This window comes from Protopterus annectens, chromosome 14.part0, assembly GCF_019279795.1.
Source record: "Protopterus annectens isolate FY-2018-M chromosome 14.part0, PAN1.0, whole genome shotgun sequence".
NCBI classification, from domain to species: Eukaryota; Metazoa; Chordata; order Ceratodontiformes; family Protopteridae; genus Protopterus; species Protopterus annectens.
In genome coordinates this window covers 404,905,860-404,927,211 of record NC_056748.1, presented here as the reverse complement: position 1 = coordinate 404,927,211, position 21,352 = coordinate 404,905,860, and the positions used below count along the sequence as shown (strand labels likewise).

Genomic DNA, 21,352 nt, shown 5'->3' with positions numbered 1-21,352 from the left:
TTTTTTCTTTTTTTTTTCTTTTTTTGTGTGACTTTAACTTAAAGTTGAGGGATGTGTCAGATCAGGGAACGACCCTGGGCAGGTCAACAGACAGACTAGCCACACCTGTACTCCCAGATACTTAAATCTGTTGATCTGTTCTGCTGTTTCTTTTCCATCTCAGCTTTTACTTATTTCCCCCATTTACTATCATAGGACTGTGTTGTCTGTACTAAGTTTCATTCCATGTGTCTTCAAGTTTACATTCCATTCACTATCATTTGTTAAAGTTCCTTTTCAGAGTCAACTTGTAATGTCACATTGTCTGCATAAAGCAGCTTTATTGATCTGTCTTCTCCAAGTTGAGAAATAATGGAGTCCATCACTTGTATGGAGAGTTGAGGTCTCAGAGCTGAACCTTGATGAACTTCCACTGTCAGTGGGAACCCCTCTATGAGTTCAGTGGGACCCCCTAAGTGTTAGTAGACACTGATCGTACTTATTTCATTGAGTCTTTGTACATGAATTCTTCCATTGTTTCATAGGTTCATAGGTGTGTACTAGGCTAATGGCCCTGGAGCCTTTACAAGCCTAGCCCATAGGATTACCCCGGTATCATGACACCCGACTTTAGTTCCAGTGCCTCTGTTGAGCAGAGCCACTGGCGTGATTCCTGGGGTGAATTTTCTATTTCCCATCCACTCATCAAGATTTCTCTTGAAGAGGGCCAGTGAGGTGTTCTGTTTAACATGTATGGGAGGTCTATTCCATAGCATGGGCAGTCTCCGGGTTATGAACCTTGTCCCTCCAGCATGGCAAAAGAACAAGACTACTCAGCTTTTCTTGGGAACTTGTCGTATGCCTTTTCCGGGTCTAGCAAAGCCCAGTTGGAATCTTTCCTCATCTCTAGCTTCTACTTTACTATTTGTCTAACTGCAAGCATCAGGTGAGTTTGCAATCAGTTTCTTTGTGCTGTATACTGAGTCACTTTACATTAGCTGGTCAAATTCTTTGATGTATTGTTCTTTGCTATTGCAACTGCTCTCTTAGTCTTTGTCACACAACCAGTATTACTTCTTAGCCTGGTCTGTATGTTCTATCTCTCATTCTTTTCTGCACTCCCTTTGCTTCTGCATTCCACCACCAGGTTTCCTTATGTACCTTTTTATATACTTTGCTCAGCTGCATATCTGTTCTGTACTCTATGCTGCCAAGCTTCTTTGACTTTACTTATTCCTTCTTTTTCCTTAGGAGCTAGAACCCTGAGTATTTCTGGATCTCTTGTGTTTTCAGTTCATTCAACTTCCACATCTTCAGCTTAATCTGTGACTTTAGAGTTTATATAATGAAAAATCAAAGATAAACTTGATCAACATACAAAACATTGAGGAACTTTATATGTGATCAGTTGCACTAAAGAATAGAAACAGGGGAAATATGATTATATAGGTAAATAATACTGTTAGATCTCTGATCGTAACGTAAACCAACAAAAACATTCATGTAATAAAAACTAAAAGCATCTATAGTACAGCACTAACCTATATCACCAATGGACAAATATTTAAAACACATTTTTCACATACTGTATATACCTTGCGCTTGACTCAGAACTAAGTAAAATATTTACCTTACTTATAGAACTTAACTCTTTTTTTTTTTTTTAAATCATTTATATTACTGCACTAAACTCAAACTCAGGAAATGTAGTACACTGTACCCGACTCTTATCTTCACTGATGTCATTTTTCTATTCAGTTGTGTATTATGGCAGCAGATGATGCTTATCTGAAGATGGCATATGTCTTCTCCATAAATTTTTAGAATACTTGTTTTTATGTGGGGCCTTTGCTCCTCACCTCCCTGGCATGGGGTTTATGCTGTTACACCCTTGGAACTTTTATATACTAAGTCTCTACTCAACAGTGGCACATGAAAATAACTTTCTTGGGTGGCGTAAGCCAGGGAACCTTGTTAGCTAGGCTTGCGTAGGCCCTTGGGCCGATAGCCTAGTACCTACCTATGAACCTAAGTCCATGGTTGCACAGTTGCAACAAAAGTAAAATTCCTTGAATTGTGCTGTAGTTGAAATGTCACAGTCCTACTATAGCTTATTTGAATATACTTCACCACTGACATTATTCATATTAAGATCTGGCCATTTTGACATACCAATCAGTGAAATCTGCATTAATATATATAGAGCAACAAAAAAAAAAAACGTATCAACATACATTTCATTGATCCTTTATAGGCCTCACAAACTGTCATACCTTCATGATAGTGAACTACATCAGTTCTCAAAAGTAAACCAGATATGTTTTTTTGTGATCAAATAAGTACTATCCAAGCAAACAACAACCTTGTCTGTACAAACCAAGTACAGACTTTTGCACATACCTTTCCAAACCACCCAGTAATCAACTTCCACAAACAGTTGTATATAAAAGAACTGATGCAAACGCACACACTGAATGTCTTACTTTGGGTGCTTTGCCTCCCTCATTCCCCAGTGCGTAGTCTGTGCCCCACTCACTCACTTATATATATTAAAACTGTGGTCACACTACTCAACCAAAGGAAGATGCACTGTACTAGTCAACTGGGTGTGAGTCTATAGTATTAATCAGCAAACTCTGATGCTTCTTTCTGTGTTGGACTAGGACGCAGCTTGCTGGCTCTTCAGTTACTTCTTCATTCTAAAAAAAGGAAAAGAAAATTACTAAGTGATTTTGCCAGTTCAGCAGGGTAAAGCTGCAGCAGCCATTTCTGGTTGCTCAGACCCCTCATCTTTTTTTCCTCGACTCCATGTTGTGTAATCTCTTCACCACCATGGACCAAGGGTTAGACACAACCTTTACAACTTTAGCAGTGCTCTTGGGAGGCATGGGAGAATCACTATTGTTGATCTCAGAGGAAGGCATGGGGAATGTTTTTCTGCCTAGCTGGACTAAGATGCCCGATTCTTGGGGTGATATCCCTATCATGAGTTGATCTACTTCTATGAAGATTCCTGTTGAAAAGAAACGGAAAGTTAAACATTTATCTACTTCTGTTTCTGTAACTGTAGGCCACGGTGATTTATAGGGCTTAGTTCAGGCTCTCAGCTCTTCTCATTACAGACTTTCTGGTAAGAGAAAAACAGATTCTTCAGGTTCTTAATAGTCCCAGTCTGAATTGATTGTGAAGGAAGAATTTTATTTCTTCCCAATCTACTGCTTTTGACTTTACCAAAAGTACATCATCTGATCTTCCCTTGCAATTATTTTCTTTTCCTGAAGCCATATCTAGGACAAACCAGTTATTTCAATGTGAACATGACATTCCAGTTTCTTTGAAAAATGTTATGATTTATTGCACCTGGTTTCCCTTTACCTACTGCAGTCCTTGCTGTTCTTCCAGCTTTGGAGGGTGTTTTATTACAGCCTGTATCCTTAAGAAGCAGATAGATTATAAAAAGTTCCTCAGTCTTGCATTTTTTTTTATTTTGCAATGACTGATCTGACCCTGCAGTGATTTCTTTGTCAAATTCTTCTGCAGTTAAAGATTCAGTAAATGCTTATTTCTCCCCTTCAAACAAGAATGCAAAATATTTTGACAGATCTGTGAAAAGGGTATATTCATCTGCCACTCTTATATTTAGGATTCTTAATTGTTAGTCTCACTTTGTCTTGCTTGCTATGTAGGTAAATATGGGGAGCCTTACTGAAGATAAATCTTCCTGAATGTTTATGACTCAGTTGATGCCTCTTCAAGAGCAGTGGCTATTGCGTTTGTCATGCCAGGATATGCACAGTTACATTTTCCTAACTTGCATGAAGGTGTCAAAGCTGAAATTTTGAACACCCCTTCCAGCGATAAGGTGGCTGTTTTTGGTACATCAGCTACTGAGGTAGTAAAAAATGTGATGAGAGAGAAAACGTAATTCAAAGGGTAACTCGCGTTTTCCATCCCTCCTTCTACATTTGTTAAATGTTACATTCCTGTTTCAGGATCCTTTTATAAAAAGAAAATTGAGCAGATTTTGCAATCTTTTGGCAAGCTGACATTTATTTATTTTATTTTTACATTTGTTAACCGGGTTAGTCCATCTGGGCCCAGAGAGTCCTTTTTCAGTGGAGACTCGAGGAAAAAAGCTCCAGGAAACTAATTAGTAAAAATAAGGGAAAAAAAATAATAATTCAAATTGTAAGATACTTAACAGTACAAAAACAGAGAGAGAGAGAAATATACAGCAGGGATATTTACAAGGCAAACGTACAGTATTTTGGAATTTAGTAGCAATATGTTTGAGAAATTTGGTTAACATTAAGTTATATGCAAGGAAATACAGCAAAGCCTTAAAATAAAAAATATTTTCTAATATGTAACATACAATTCAGATTAACTTTATGACCTAGTACATCAAAGATGCATTTAATAACATAGGTACTAACTGCAGAAAGAGTAATATGTGTAGACAGTTTAGATAGGAAATACCAGGCAGATATGTTAAATCGAGAGTAGAAGAACAATTCATTAGGTTATTTCCTGACAAGTACAGATCCATGCATGTTGGAAATTAATTTTTAGTTGCTTTTTGAAATTGCCACTTTTGGTGGTGGAGCAAAGAGACAATGGACATTTGTTACTTGACTATGCAATTGAATGATTATGAAGTATTTTTCCAATATTTTTGTTTGGATTGGTCACTTGAAATAGGTTTTGTTGTGTGATTCTGAAGTCATGATTGGGTGTTTAGGGTGTAAGTATGGATATAAGGGCAAGAGTTGGGGCTATTCAGGATGCAATGTGCAATTTGCAGTTGTGGTATTTGAAACATATGGGGGATCTCAGGCTATTTTAAAATGTTCAGGGATATACAATGATAGGATTTGTAGCTGTTACTGGCTGCGAATCTGACTATCTTGTTATTGGTGGTTTCTAGTTTGGTCAAGACAATTAGCTGGGTAAAGCCATAAAGATTTATAGTGTAGCTAGGAATGGCAGTATTAACAAGGTTCCAATTCATATTCATATTCCCCAAAGATGATGTTTTCATAGGGAATGGATATAGAAATCCTAGAAAGAAACTCCTCGAGTAGGGGAAAGTTTTTACATGGGGGTATATAGATCACTGCAATGGCAATTTTGTGTGTTGTTTTAGGTTACAGGTTGCTATATAAGTATTTTGGAGAACAGTCCAAGTCTGATTGACTGTCTGCAAATCTCAATCCCACTCTGACAATCCTGAATTCTTCCCCTATTTCTGGATCTCCCTTTCTCTTTGGCAACAGAAAATTGGGGTTCTAGTGTCTGTTGATATCCCCAGATCCTTTTTTCATGAAATCCCTTCTCATCATCCATCTCAAACGTCTTTATGTTCCCCTGTCTTTAAGCATCTTCTGTCTCTTGGGGTAATTGAAACCTGTCTCTCTCTTCTTGCAGGGAAAGCATTTTATTTTAGGATGTTTCTGAATCAAAGAAAGAAACTTCTTGGAAACAGTCTTGCGTCTTTCCATTCTCAACCCGTTTGTGGAAGTTCCAAATTTCAAAATACCATCCCCTCACAGCCTGTTGTCTCTTATTTCCGCCTTCGCCTTCAGTTTTTTGGTAACCCAAGGTTTAAAAGAGGTTTATCATCCCATTTCTGAAACCACAATGTTTATTTTTTTCAGGTTTTCTGTATCTGGATTATACTTTCAGTTCTTTTTACTGCCCTTTAGATTACACACGTATTCACAAAGTGTCTGCTTCAGTGCTAGCCTATTGCAGACTTCACTTTTCCACTTAGTTAAATAACTTGCTTATATTTGCAGAGTATATTTTAGCATGGCAGGACTGTCTAACTTGGGTAAGAGATTTCCCTGTTAGATTGGGTTTCCAGGAAAGTATTCAAAAATCTTGTCTTATTCCATCCCAGTAATTGTATTCTTGGGGTAACTCCTGGATCCCTCTATTCAAAGAGCTTTTCTTCCACAAGACAAAGTAGATCTATTTCTAGATCTATTCCTGAGTCTTTCCACTCAGTCCATCACTTCTCCATCTGTGATTCACATGATTCCTATAGTCAGACTCCTATCTTTATCTATACCTATGTCTGTATCTTTATCTGTATCTATTTATATAGTCTCATCATCAACATGCCATGACCATTCAAAGCCAAGTTTTGAAATTAATAAAATGGAACTGTTTTGTTGCAGTGACCATTCTTATCTGTTTTCAGGTCTCCAATTCTACCTTACCTAGTCTGTAATGAGAAGTGTCTCAGACTTTGTTTTGGGAATAAAAGTGCAGGGTCTTTGGGACAAAAATGACAGACCAAATTACTTAAAACATCAAAGAGGTGCTGGCAGTAATAAATGTAGTCAGTCCCCTCAAATAGCTGTGGTCATCCGGATGTCTACAAGTGATCAAAGATTGCACCCCGGTGATGGTACATAAATAGAGAATTTCCATATCTGACATCTTTGCCGGTTAACCATGGCAGACTGAGATATAACAGTTCTGCATAATCATGCTCAAAATGCTTCTTATTTTCATTATGAGCAAAAACTATGTGGCAGACAAGATGAGCAGGACCAGAGCCGCTCAAATGGAAAGTGAATCCAGGGTCTTCTAGGATTTGATCCATCTTTAGGGAAAACAAAAAATATAGCCTGGAGAAGAAAAAATGCAGTCTCTCTTTCCTGGACTTATATTTTCCTGTATGCCTTTCAATCCATTTTACTGATATCAAGGGTTGATCTCAAGAGTCAGGATGACTCTCCAAAAATCATTGTCATAACTCCCTCCTTACTTAGGTAACACTGGTTTGCCTTTCTTTTGCAAGTGCTAAGGGCAGTTGCCAAAGCCAGGGCAAGATGGGGGTTGTTTGATGCTCCTCAGTTTGAAACAACTTCAGCTAATTACCTGGATATTAGAAGGCTAATATCTTTTAGGCACCTATGTTCTGAGGACATGCAACATGCATTAAAGGAGGCAAAGAATCTCGCTAGCAATATATTTATAAAGAGAAATTATTTTCTAGTTGGTGCCAAAGCAAGAAACAAGACCATTTTAAGGCTAGTTCCTCTCTGGTTCTGCAATATTTGTGAGAGTTGTTATCTGTCCTATCTTATTCCTCTAGCAAGCTTCATTTCAGTTACTTCAACATGTCTGAACACTGATACCCTTCTTTCATTGCATTCCTATGTCAGGATGCCTTTGAAAGGGGCTCTGCATACCCATCCACCTAGAAAACTGGTGCTCGTCCTTGAGATCTTAATTTTGTTTTGAAAAAATTAACTCTTGCTCCATTTAAACTAGATCATCCGGCTGATTTGTGGTACATAACATGGAAAACAGTTTTGCTGATTGCTCTGAATTCTTAAAGAAAAATGAGTTAAAAGCTATTCAGATGGGGTCAACCTTATTTTATTTTCTACAAAGATAGGGTTTCTTTGAGAACTAATCCTGCATTTATGCTTAAAGTTATATCAAAATTTACTTTGACACAAGCTATCCATCTCCCTGTCTTCTCGCATAACCTAAAAATGAGGGAGAAAGAGTTCTCTTTACTTTGGATATCCACAGACAACCCAGTTATCTTGATAGAACTAACACCTTTAGAATGTAGAAAAATAAATAAAAGGACAGCCTATGTCAAAGCAGACTATTTCCAAAACATTATCCCATGCTATCCCCTTTTGTTATGGTGGGTCAAGCCACATTCTACTAGGATCTTGGCTTCCTCACTGTATTTTTAGAAAGGGGTATGCTCAAAGTATTCTAGAGGCAGCAACTTGGTCCTCTGTACGTACTTTTACAAACCAGTGCAAACTAGACCCCTTTTCCAGGTCTAGAGCAAGCTTTGCATTGGCCGATGGACACTATTTTCCTCCTCCCAAACTTTATAAACAATAGTTAATATGCATAAACTAAGCTTACCTAGAGCAGGGATCAAATGATGAACATAGAAAAGCCATGTAAGCAAGCTTACCTTAATAACAGATGTTTGAATGATCACTGCTACAGTAGCTGCTCCCTCGTGGCTCCCAAATGAAATGTCAGCACTCAAAGTGCCAAGTACTGAAAAGCTGGAAAGAAAAAGAGAAAGACAAAGCAGGATTTAAATAAACCTCAAAAATTGCTCTTCTCTTTAAAACTTCTGTTTGCAAGGGGGGAGGGCAAGCCCCCCATGCCCCCGAACTGAGATATACCAACTCCGAGATTACCGTACCTCAGAGAAAAGGGAATATTCAAAGAAATGGAGTCTCGGACTTCATATATATAAGTCTGTTCTTTCTGACATTCATTCTCCATATTTTTGGATTCAGTCTAGCGGGTCCTGACATTTCAAATTGTTACCCTCTCCTCCTCTTATTTTTATATGATTTGTACTGCCAGATGAGGACATTGATTTTTACTTATTTATTATTGACCTTTTTCAAGGATGTGGTTTCCATCTTTCGGCTGGCATTAACAATCTGAAGAGTTTGCTGCCAGAACACTCATTTTCCCCAGCACTACTTAACTGGCAATAGCCTTGGCACATTGAAGGTGCCCTTGGGTTTTGGAAACTGTCCTGCTTTTGTATTGTAGACAGGATAAGACCCATATAGCTAAGGTTACTGCAGGAGTGATGACTCAAACATCTACTGTTAGGGTAAGTTTACTTGCACAACCGAAAGGTCACAAAAATGCCAGCAAACTGATTTTTGTATATATTTCCTCTTCTCAGCATGTTTTTACTATGTGCTATTTTCATTGAAGTTGTTTCCTTTTGTTGAGTCTACCAACATGGGTAGTCTGTCATAAACATCAAGATTTTCATCAGAGGTCTTAGACATTTGCAGTTTTTGTCAGAAATTGCAGATTAGCCACACTCTTTTTATGAACTCCTATGTCAATAAAACAGAAGTAAAATATCCAAGGCAGGTGCTATCCGTTGGAGTTATCTTGAGTCATAGACATATTACATGGCGTATTAAAAATGGGCATCAAAAACTTGGCAGTTCTGGTTGTAACACGCGGTGAGGCATTGCTGAAAACGCATCCAGTAGAGCAGCACTTAGTTTCATACTTTAACAGCAATGTTCATCTTAGGAAATATCAGCCTAATTTGGTATTTGTTGTCATTAAGTTCACATCCTTTTAATCAATATCTTAATATATGTCTTATACATCTCTGTATAAGTACCTTTGGACTTTTAACATATATGATGACCAAGTGATTTCTGTAGGAACAGTAAGCAGGTTATAAGTTACAATATGCTCAGTTTAGTACTAAGACCAAATGTGGCTGAAGCATGTTATGAAGTAATGCCTTCCAAACCTCTGCATTTTCCTCAGTTAAATGCCATATTGGACCCTAGCATATTTACAGTAGTTTATATTCAGGGTTGGTAAAATCATTTTTTCTGAGAGTATATTTGAAGTTGCACCTGTGCAAATAGTAGCTGTCCAACTTGATGTTAATTCACAGTGCTGCGATCTCTTCAGTGAGTGGAGGTGATTTAACTCTGTGAAGAGCTATATCAATAATGAGACATTGGTAACCATACTACTAGAATATTAAAGTAGAATTGTTAGGGAGCACTGCCCTTACATAGGGGTGTTGGAGCAAATCCTGTGCATAACTGATTAAAGTGGGTATTTTATTTTTAGGATGTTATTGTTCAAGTACATGTTGAATGGGTTAATCTGAAAGAATTCTGAGTTTTACAGTTGTGGTCTTCTAATGCCATATTTCAAATCACTGAACATATTAATTTCAATGTACATCCATTGGAACGTTGTATGTTTAGATTCAGTTATATGATGGCAGTCTTATAACCACAACAGTCGTGCAAGACAACAGCCAAGAACCAGGGAAACTGCACATGTAAGATATCACTCCAAGAAGCCAACCAAGTGCAGACTGCAAACCTACTCATGTTTGAAAGTATTCTTCTGTGGGGAAACTACAGTACTGGTAGTAACAGTTGTTGCTGTGTCTTTTGGCTTTTCCTAGTTAGGGGTTGCCACAGCGGAACTCCGGTCCGCTAATGATTGGCAGTTGATTTTTATGTGCTGAGTTGCCAGGCCTAATGCACAACCTTCAACGAAGGTACACCCATTCACGCATGTCTCCACGCAGAAGACGCTCTAGCTAAGAGTCGAACTGGTCAGCGTCTTACTGTGAGGCGACAACGCTACCGCAGCACCACCACCGCGGATACAGTACTGGTAGTAACAGTAATTCTACTAAATCCTTTCCAAACCTAGTTTATGGCTTCATGATAAAATATATCTTGGAGACTACAAGGAACTCATTGAAAATTCCTTTCAAACACAACTAGATGCACAGTTTATATTTGATTCACTGTTGGAGTGACACATTGAGTGCAATATCTGTGGATCTTGGTTGTCAGTCTTGTATATACGCATAAATTTGTAAGTGCTTATTAGGTTAATGATCTGTGAAGGTCTTAAGAAGCCTTGTCCTGTGTTCCCATGGTAGTTATTATCCCTATTGTTTTTCAAAATAAATCTCCAAAGACATGCCGAACAAGTAAATGTTAGGTACTTAAATGTTTCTTCTATCCATGAGGACCATTGATGTTAAACCAGGGTGAACTTGTGGTTTAGCTATCCATATGTCCAAGTTACAACTAAACAGAGTAAGAGAAGTGTTTTGCTTTATCTGGAGTGGAAGCCGGGATCATAGACATGACATCCTCAGTGATATATACTTATCCTTCTGATCTTGTAAAGAAGATTTAGGTCCAGTAAACCAGTATTTCTGATGCTTTTGAAGCTCAATGCATGAGGTAGAGGCCACCTCTCAATAGCCTGTATGATACCAAGAAGGGAGACAAGGCTTTGAGATGGTCTGTATAGTTTTTTATGATTTAGGCCCTTGATTTATTTTTTGATATTGAGGAAGCATTGTAGTCATTCCATCTGTGCAAGTATTGAACAGGTATACATTGAAAGGGACATCATACTCCGCGACTGGCCTAATGAGTAACAAATACAGAAGAATAATAAAATATTTGGATCTGTTCTCCGTTCCCTTCAATATAAGCTGTGCAGCGAAAAAAAGTACTTCCTTACAATAATGTGGGATATGTGGTGATCAAATAACAGTTCATTATCAACATAGGTTGCCAGATCTATAAGTTGGGGCTAACATTTTTTTTTGGGGGGGTTGCTGCAATGTAGTGGATACAAGGGAATAATTTTTTTCACATTTGGTTTCAGTCCATGGTTTTGGCATCAACACTTTGTTTGGGACATGCCCTGTTGTAGGATCATGGTGTCTTCTGGGGAGGTTGATAGTTCCAAGTTTGCAGATGTGCAGACTTGGTCAGCCATACTCCTGTAACAATAGCTTTGACGTATGAGAATTAAATGCCAAAGAGAAGTGGCTTAAGAACTGAACCATGGTGTAATCTGCTAGTGATAGGTCTTTTGGAGAAGATAGTCAATCACCATTACATTCCTGTTTTCTATTTGTGAGCCAGTTTGCTATCTAGCAAGTTATATAACAGGGGTTATTTTGCTGGGAGAGTTTACTTCAGACTTCTGAATGTGGGGTGCTGGTGAACTCCATTTTAAGGTGTAGACTGGTAGTGTACTCTGACTTGCCTTAGTGACTTTTTTTAAATTAGGTTAATATGAGGGACCTGCCCTCAATCCAAACTGGGTTGGGTCAAGAGCCTGAAGGTCACCTACATTTCTATTTATTAGTCCCATAATGATCCATTCCATAGCCTTGCAGATGAGACTGGTCAGGTTTATGGGACTGTAATTATCAGGTTCTGTTGTAGCTCCGCCTTTGTGCAAGGGAAATATTGTTGCTGTTCTCCATTCATGTCACACAACTTTTCTTTTAAGGCTAATATTGAATAGCCTATTTACAGGGCCTCACAATTCATGTTTCAGGTTAGTCAGTAGGCTGTCTGATATGTTATCAGGCTCCATAGACATATTATTCACACCCTTAGATAATGCCTTGAGAATTTGTCCTTGGGAGATTTATTGGGGGGGCAGATGTGGGTATTTGATGTCAAAATATTGGAGGGGGAGATGATTTGCTTTGGGGTTGTGTTGTGTAATGGCACAGTGAGTAACACTTAATCATTGGTGCCACATACAAGAGGTTCTCTAGCTTATTTCTCTGCTGGATGCCTTCTGTTCAGAGTCTGTATGTGCACAACTCCATGTTTTTTTTTTCTTTTTCTTGGAGATCTAGTTTCCTATTGCCTCTTATGCATCTATAAAATACTCAGCAACAGAACTTACAATGTTTCCAAATCTGTTTAAGGCTGATTCATTAGTCACACGTGTAAACTCTCAGAAATTTACAGGAAAAATTAAAAGCTGCTGCTTTTTTTTCTTCATCCTTTTCTCCTCTTCTAGTGAAAGTTTTGGTTTAATATTTATAATTGTGAGTGAATTTGCAGGGATGGCATTATGAAGTTTGTAAATGTACTGTAAATGTAGCAACTTAACCAGTCATTGACTGTTGTAAGACAGCAACGTGAGGGAAAGGCCTTTACAAGTGACAAACCATTATGCATGGCAGCTCACTCTACCCACTAAGGACAGTGGAATCAGAGTTGCAAAAAAGTGATGACGTGGACATGACAGTAATGTAAAAGCTAATGAGGACTCTCTATGAATCCAGACTGTTAATCATAATTTCATAGTCCTTAGTACTGAGTAGTTATGTTTTTGAAAATGGGAATTTTAAGCTCCCTTTCTTTGCAGGTGGGGTGTATCCCTCCTGCATTTCTCATGTGTGGCATTGCCCTTCTACGCCACTACTTCTCTGTATGTACTCCCTCTAAAGTTGCAACATATTGGAGAAGGGGGCTAAGCAGACCCTCCTCACTTTTGTATTTCTCTTTATTCTACATTCACATCTCAAAGTTATGACTGAGCTCCAAAGTTTATTATCGACAGAAGGAGAGTTTTTAAGTTATAACAGTCATGGTGTCTAATATTTTATATAATGATCAATTCCTTAGGCCACTACCATGCTAACAGTACACAAGATCAGTGAGCTCTTCCAGCAGTTTACCTATAATGCAAATGGGCATAGCTGTCGTTTAACAGCTTTACTGTTCACTTGCATTTCCTTAATTTCATCTGAAGTTGGTCCTTGGGAAGAAGTGTCTCTGCCATAGTTGCTTGGTATTTGCTGTAAGGAAATACCACATTGATCATATTAAGCCTTAAACTGTACCAATAATAATCTGAGTCACATATTTTTTCCAACATGTAGGATCATAGCTGTATACTATGCTAATGACCACTGCAACCTTTATAAGCTTAGCTATTCAACCCCAATGTAGCCAATGAGTTATAGTGCCTTAGAGGTTATTTTAAGTTGCGTATATTGGTTAGGGCATGATTTAAAGGCTGGCTCTGTCCATCAGAAACATGTGTCAGACCAGGGATGAAATTCTGACTTCCCATCCACTAGTCCAGTTTCTGGTTGAATAGGGCTAGGGAGGGGCTCTACTTCGCATGGCTAGTAAGCCTATTCTAGAAAATGTGGATTCTTTTAGATATGTACCTGTCCCTCCAACATGTCCTGTTTAAATCACAAAAGTTTAAATCCTCAGATCTAGTAGTTCTTTTGCTGTTCAGTTTGCAGAGATGCAAAAAGTCCATCAGAGCGTGTGATTCAGGAATGTCTTGTATGCCAAGTATATGTCATTTTTAAGCAATCTGTAGGAATTAAAAGTATAGAGGTAGGGCTTTGACATGATCTTCAAAGGACATTGTGTTATGACCTATATTGTTTTTGTGAGGAACCTTTGTGGACATTCCAGTTGTTGCATATGCCTGGTCAGGTGCAGTACATACAGAAAAGGGGTGTTATACTTAAAGATGGGTATGATGATGGCCTAGTACAGTGGCATGATGACTTAAGTGGACCTAGATGCAGTGCTCTTACTTATAAGTTGAGTGGCATAGAATGATTTTCTTACAGCTTTAGACAAATGTCTGTCATAAGCCTGGTTGCTGTCTACTGAGCCCTAAATCCCTGACAACTGTGTCTATTTTTATGGGTGTTTTATCTATAAGGTAATTTCCCTGGGTGGCTATCTTCCCAAAAGGTACTATTATGTATTGTTTGACATTGAGTTTCAAGCCATGGCTTTGGCATAAGTCATTCATCTGTGCTAGACCTTCCTGTAAGATGTTAGTTTTTGGGGAGATTGCTATGATTGCTCCTGGCTTGCAACCATCTGCAAACTTGGTGAACCAGAGGCCTTTGACATTGGCCACAATTTCCAAAAAAAATAAGACGCCAAGGAGGAGTGGACCCTACACAGAGTCCTGAGGGACTCCACTGATGACAGACCTCTTTTTGGATGTGGTATCTCCATTCCTAACTTCCTGGTTCCTCTCTGTGTACCAACTGGCTATCCTTCGTGTTACACGTGGGCTTATCCCTAATTCCATCAGTTTGTTTACAATGCCTGAGGGGGAATTGTATCAAATGCATCAGTTAGGTCAAGGTAGGCAGTATGCACCATTTTACCCTCAGCATTTGCCTTGGTGATATTCTCAAAGAAGTGTACCAGGTTCAGTATGCATGAGCTGCCTTTAACGAAACCAAACTAGGTTGGTTCCAATAAATCCAAAGCCTCAGCTTCAAAAACACAGGAACACAAATCAAGGATGACCAATCTTTTCAAGTCAATTTATTCTGGTACCTCGGCATTTCGTCTTCAAGGAATAAAGAATTCACGTCACATCCCATAATTTATACACATTTCCTTCCATCAAGTAATTACATTAATTAATTAACACATTATCCCCATTCCAAGTGTCATTCCTTTGAATATATCAATTATTTCAAAAGCTAGGAGGCTAAAGGAAGCCAGCAATCTTTTTCAAAACACCCTAAATAACAAAATGGTGTAATGTACAAATTTTCCTAGACTAATAACTAATATCACAAATAATTCCACAAACATACAAATACTAAATAATTTTTTATATAATTTATTAAAGCATACCAATGCAAAGCTTAACTGTTTTTTTAAAACCCTTATTTAAGAAAATTTCATAATTAATACAAAGTAAGACTACTATCAGTGCTCATGCCCCTTGGTTGTAGTATTCTAAAATTTATAATCATACTGCATTCCATTTTATATAATTCATCCTTAAAGCTGCCTCCAAACTCCAAAGATGGGTGTGCTAATAAACTAAAAAAATGATGGTCATAGCACCCCCCCCCATGAGCAGAAATAAAATGTTCTGCTACCGGACTCTGACTATTTCTTTTCCTAACATCCCCCAAGTGTTCCAAAATCCTTACTCTAACTCTCCTCTTGGTTTGCCCAATGTACCACTTTACCTTACAACAACCACACCCAATAATATATATTACACCCTGTGAATTACAATAAAAAACTTCTCTGGCTCTATAAAATCTACCATTATTTTTTCTGCCATCAAGATTTTTTTACCCTACTGCAAATACTACAGTTCAAACATGGACGCATGCCAACTCTCCCCATGTTAGCAGTCTGAGCATGGCTACCACTAAGTAGTTCTTTTAAGTTCTTATATCTTCCATAAGAAAAAGACTTGCATCATCCATAATCAAATATCAAAAGCTTTTAATGATATTCTCCACAGTCTGTGAGAAGGGGGAAATTTTAGTCACAAAAAACTTTTCATTTTCCCCAATCAACTCATTCTTCTTCTCTCTTTCTCTGGGCATATTTACACCATATCCATGAGGGCACGAGACACCCCTATGCTCCCTAGATTTCCCTAACACTGCCTTCCTAGCATTTTGTAACTGATTCAATTGATAGCCCCTATTTTTTAGTCTGTTAATAACATCTTCCAAAAAGATATGCTTTAAAGCTTCTTCTGAAGTGTTCTGGAGAGCTCTCTTAAATTCTCCATAAGGTAAGATCAGATATGGAGGATGCATGCTTTCTGCATGCAAAAAATTATTAACTGCAGTGGATTTCCTGTGTGGCTTAAATTGAATCCTACTATAACCATTCACATACAATTCCACATCCAAATAAATAATACTAGTCTTACTAACTTGATGGGTAAATTTCAAACCATGTGCTGTGTCATTTAACTCTGCCGTAAAATTCTCGAAGGCTAACTGCTCACCTTTGCACACAGAAATCAGGTTGATTTTCAAAATCGCCCATATGAGGGCGCATAAGCTGCCCTCATTGCAGTGGCTCTCTTCTGCAGAAAAAACTGTTTTCCCCATTTAAAATAGTTGTGAAACTAAATTCCAGTAGGAGCAACAAAAATGAGGAGCGGAGACCCTTCCCCATTATTCTCCAATGCCTGAAAGTTTATTATGTCATTGTTAATCATATCCATCATAGTTCTTTCTATGGCTTTGAATATGAAAATGGACAAATTAATGGGTCTGTAATTCCTGGGATCCATTGGTGGTCCACCTTTTGCAGAGGGATGACTGTTGCTGTCTTCCATTATCATGGCACAACACCTGTGCGGATGCTGTCGTTGAACAGTGACACCAATGGCTCTGATAGGTCATATTTCAAGCTACTTAGGAGGCATTCTGAGATATTATTGGGGCCAATTAAAGTTGTATTATTGCCCTTAGAGAGTGCATGCAAGACCTACTCTGTATTAATAGGGATTCTGGTAGATGGTGTTAAATGGAAGTTGACTGGGGAGGATAAAGTTGGAGCTGAATTTGTCTACTAGAGGATTTGCTATATCTCCCCATTCCATGGACATGGCATCATTTTCCAACAGCTCAGCATACTGTTGTGTGCTGACTTTCAGGTTTCGGACATAGGTAAAGAAGGCCCTATGGTTGTCCTAGCTCTGGGATGTCATCTTTACCTCAAAATTTGCTTTGTTGGACTTAGTTCTCTTACCTCACTACTCAATTTGATAAGAGTGTTTGTATCTTTTTGTTGTTACATTGCTAATATTAGCTATGACATTTGTTTCTTTTGTTGTGTAACCTGTTTAATTTTGAAGTCCATCAAGGTGATTTATATTTTATGTTAGTTTTAGTAGGTACAGCTGCATCACTGTGGTCACTGACATTTTTCTACAGAGCTCTGAATAATTACACATAGGCGGCTGTGTTATCTGGGTTTGAAGGGGGTTGAAATTTTGACAGATTATCGCTTAATAAAAGGTAGTCTGCCTTATAGCAGTTTCTTACTGTAACAGGTTATGTAGGGGTAACACAATATGGACAGGAACTACCAAGTTTTACCCTAAATTGTCATTCTGCACATTTTTTCATACTATCCTCCATGTAGTGCCTTTGTTTATAAATGGAATGTAGTAGTAGTTGCACATGCAGTCATTTTCTACTGCTGGTACTGATTTTTATTTTTAAATTCCAATGTCAAGTTAGAGAATTTGCAGGTGTAACTGTATTTTTCGTTTCTAAAATATGTACATTTCAGCATTGTATAGAAACTTAGATCAACTTCACTTTGTATAGTTGCCATTCCTATTCCTACAGTCAAATGTTGAGATTGTGTAATTGTCAAAGTTGCTTAAATGCTAATTTAGATGTGTTATGCCCATTGTTGTGACTATTTTAGCTGGTATCATGTATGACTGAAATCAAAATGTCCCATAATATACATTCTATTCTATAGCAATAATGTTTCGAGTAATGCATCATTATACATTTTCTGTACTTCTGAGGAAGCAAATATCTGCCCCTCTGCTTTTGAATTTGTTGTAGCAAAACATTTTTTTTTTTTAATCTGAGCAGAACTTTGTTCTTTCTTTTAAAACAGATGTGGGAAGAGGCCATTGCCCTGGGCAAAGAGCTTGCTGAACAGTATGAAAATGAAATGTTTGATTATGAACAACTAAGTAGTCTGCTGGTATGTTGTTCTTCATTATCAGTTTGATGTTTTGCACATGCAATAAAAGGGTGGCTGTTCTGTATTAGTTATTTTCAACTTTTCTGCAGTCAGTATAATATTTTTCTTAATAATTGTCACACTATATTGCTTTAGAGGAATATGTAAATCTGTTTTTCAAGAGTAAATTTTATTTTAACAACTTAGGCAGAAATGCTTTCGGGAAGCTGGCTTTACTTCTCAAGGAAAATGAGCTTTGTGACTTTATAGGATATAGAAGATCAATAAAAATAATAATGCATCATCTTTTTTTCTGAAGCTGAACAAATCTTATTTACTTTACAGAGAAAACACGCTCTGTTTTATGAAAACATAGTGAGAGTGATAAGGCCAAAACCAGATTACTTTGCTGTTGGGTACTTTGGTCAAGGATTCCCTACATTTCTGCGGGTAAAGTAAAGATGATTTATTCTTTTTCTGAGTAATAAGTCAATAAATCTTTAAAGATTTCCAGCTGAATGACTATGGCAACTGCTTTATATGTAGAATGGCATACAAGTTGTCTAATAACTTGACATTTCTTTTTTTTATCCTCATGCATTTTAAATACTGTGCTACAGATCTGATTTCCCAGCCGTGGTTCTGATCCTGTTTTGTCTTAAAATAACTTTTAATGAAAACATTATTTCCTCTCTGACTTTAACACTTATTTCTAGAAATAGAAAGCAAAGTGTAAAGTTGTAGAGCCAGTTATTTGTACTTGGACTATTTTAAGTTGAAGGAAATTAATTTTAATTTCATATGGGTCTCTCAAAGTGTGTTTTATTCCTACAAAGAAGAAAATTAACTTTAGGTTTAAAAGCAGTTTCTAAAAGTGCATTGTTTTTCCTAGGTGGTGTTGCATGTTTCTAAATGTAGTCCATTTCTGTGAAACATAAGTCAAGATTATGCATGCATTGCAACATGATAATCTCTTACTTTGGCTTTTTCGTGTGAAATAGTAGGGATGGGAATGGCTCATTTGAATTTGACATAATGCTAGCTGTGTGATGGTAAGGAAAAGGCATGAACTTTGTGAAAATAAAATAATTGTGAAGCTTCACCTTGTTTAGTAAAGCACGTAATAAAATGGCACTTTGTAAGGTATCAATATTTGCAAGTTAATTTAGCAAACCAAAAATAGTTTTTTAAAGCAGACAGAAACTTGCATTCAGTAAATAAGGATCTCACTGTACAGTGATATACTTCTCTGAAAAACATGTTTCATGGCAACATCTTTTTCCTGGTGCTTAAATGTTTGTACAGTTTGTGGTAGCAACCCAGAATTCATTTCAGTCCACCATTTTAATTTGTGGAACAATGCAGTTAAATTTGCCAAGATGCATACCACATACATGCTTCTCTTTCCTCTTGCTCCTTTTTCCTCCTGATTTCCTTCTCTCCACTCTGTGTGTACCACCTCTACTTCTACTCCACCCACTATAACTGACACAACTGCCACTCTTTGCTATTCTGTCTCTTCAATTATTCTTCAATCTTCTCTACAAGCCACTTACTAGTCTTCTAGTTTGTTCCACCAACTCTACCGCTATCATTTTGTTGTACATGCATGAAATGCATACTTTTAATGATTTCTACATGGCATTAATGTTGTTACTCACGTGTCTCTTTATCTTGCCCTTTTTAATGTTCCTAAACTTGCAGTGTAACTTGGTATGGTTATGATATATGTCTATTATTTTTTGGTATCATCTTTTTTATTATCTGTTTGTGGAGCTTTGTCGATACTTTTAATGATTATCTACACAACATTAATTTTGTTACTCATGTCTTTTTATCTTGCCCTTTTTTATGTTTTTAAACTTGCAATGCAACTTGGTTTCGTTATGATATATGTATATTATTTTTTGGCATCTTTTTTTATCATGTGCTTGTGGAGCTTTTCTCCTCTGGTCTCCATTGAAAATGGGTCCCCAGCCCAGTGGACTAACCCGATTAACAAAGGACAAATAAATAAATGTTATTTCTGGTGTGTGGTCTCAAGGTTCATTTTCATTGCTTTTGGAGTTAGATAATTATTTTGCCAGTTTTATAAGTAGAACCCATATTTCCTTTTAAGCTTTGTTAACCAGGTTATATTGTAGCTAATGGTACTCTTAAGTCATCCATTGGTGGCAAAAGGCCAGTCATTGTGAAATATATATTCGTATTTAAGTCTTCAGTGCTTACAGTTCTTTCTGCCTGTCTTCCTTTTGATAGAAGCAGCTGTGTATGGCATTGTATTTTTTTAAGCTGACTTTCACAAGTTAATGAGAGGCAGCATGTGAAATTTCAGATGTGTTAAATCCAGTGACTGTGAGATTGTGTGTGAGGCACTGCAGTAGAGAAATTCACCATAGCTGTTAAGTTTAGTATCATGAATTAATACTTAATTATTGACAAACATGACATAAAAATCTTTAATGAGAGGCAGGAGAATTGCACTTTTTCTCATAAAATGCACTCCTAAGAAGTCGATAGATATTTGTCATGCTTATTAATATTGACAGAACTTGCTCATGGTCACATGGATGCTGATATAAGTTGAATCCAAAGTTTCATTCCAATCATGTAAAATTGTAGAATCTTAGAGAAAAACATAAAGCCAGCTTTTATCAGTGTAACATTGACGAAAGCAGTTTGTATTGTCCTTTATTGTTAACAAAACGAAAGGAAGAAAAAAGTTCAGCAGTACTTAAAATATCACTTTTTAAAGCATCTTCTGCTTTTTCTAAGATATTTCTGTGGTTTATATTTAATTTAGATTTTTTCACATCTAAGGATGTGTGCAATCATCTCTAAGTGTAATGATGCAAAGTCACTCGCCCATCTTTGCTAATAATGCATGCTTTCCCTAACCCTGAAACTTTAACACTACCACTATTTCAGCAAAATTATGTCTGAATGTTTGATGAAGTTTACGTGAACCAATTGCAAAAGCAAACTTTTTCCTTCTGTGCCCTACAGCCCCCTAACTATATATACCAACTCCAAGGTTGCACAACATTGAGGAGGGGGGCAAATCCCTGTTATGTGACTTGAACACTGGTTTTCGACCAAATGAGCTGTCGACCAAATGAATGTCGATCAAATGGTCTGTCGATCTTCTGAGGTAGACCCATAGATGTATATAAATATCCGCACCCCAGGACAAAACCTCCTGTCCTTCTCACTAGCTCGCTCATGGAACTCCCTACCCCCCTCCATTCGTACTACCATTAGCCTCTCGTACTTTAAAAAACAACTTCATTGTCATCTAACATCAGCATGGCAATGCTCCTGCTCCCATTCCCCATAGCCTACTGTCCACTCTTCTTCTCTTCCCCTTCTTACAAATCCCAGATAGACATTTCAAGCTTGCTTGTAGTATATAATTTCCCTACTTATACCCAACAATCTCCTAGCCTACTGCATATAACTTCCTATCCCCCCGCCCCCCCCCACGCATCTAAACCTTTTTCCTTAAAAACAGCCTTTTTTTCTTTTTCAAAAAACCTTTTTTTTAACCCTTTTTC

General features: G+C 37.5%; 1 protein-coding gene across 1 annotated transcript in view; it reads left to right on the top strand.

The window, feature by feature from the left end:
• The window catches only part of DOCK1 (dedicator of cytokinesis 1), a gene marked incomplete in the record, with an annotated part of 4,741,214 nt that overhangs the window by 3,936,496 nt on the left and 783,366 nt on the right, over positions 1–21,352 (top strand). Inside the window, 2 exon segments of the mRNA XM_044056178.1 lie at positions 17,730–17,819; positions 18,144–18,248. Of these exon segments, the coding sequence (XP_043912113.1) occupies positions 17,730–17,819; positions 18,144–18,248 (195 nt within the window).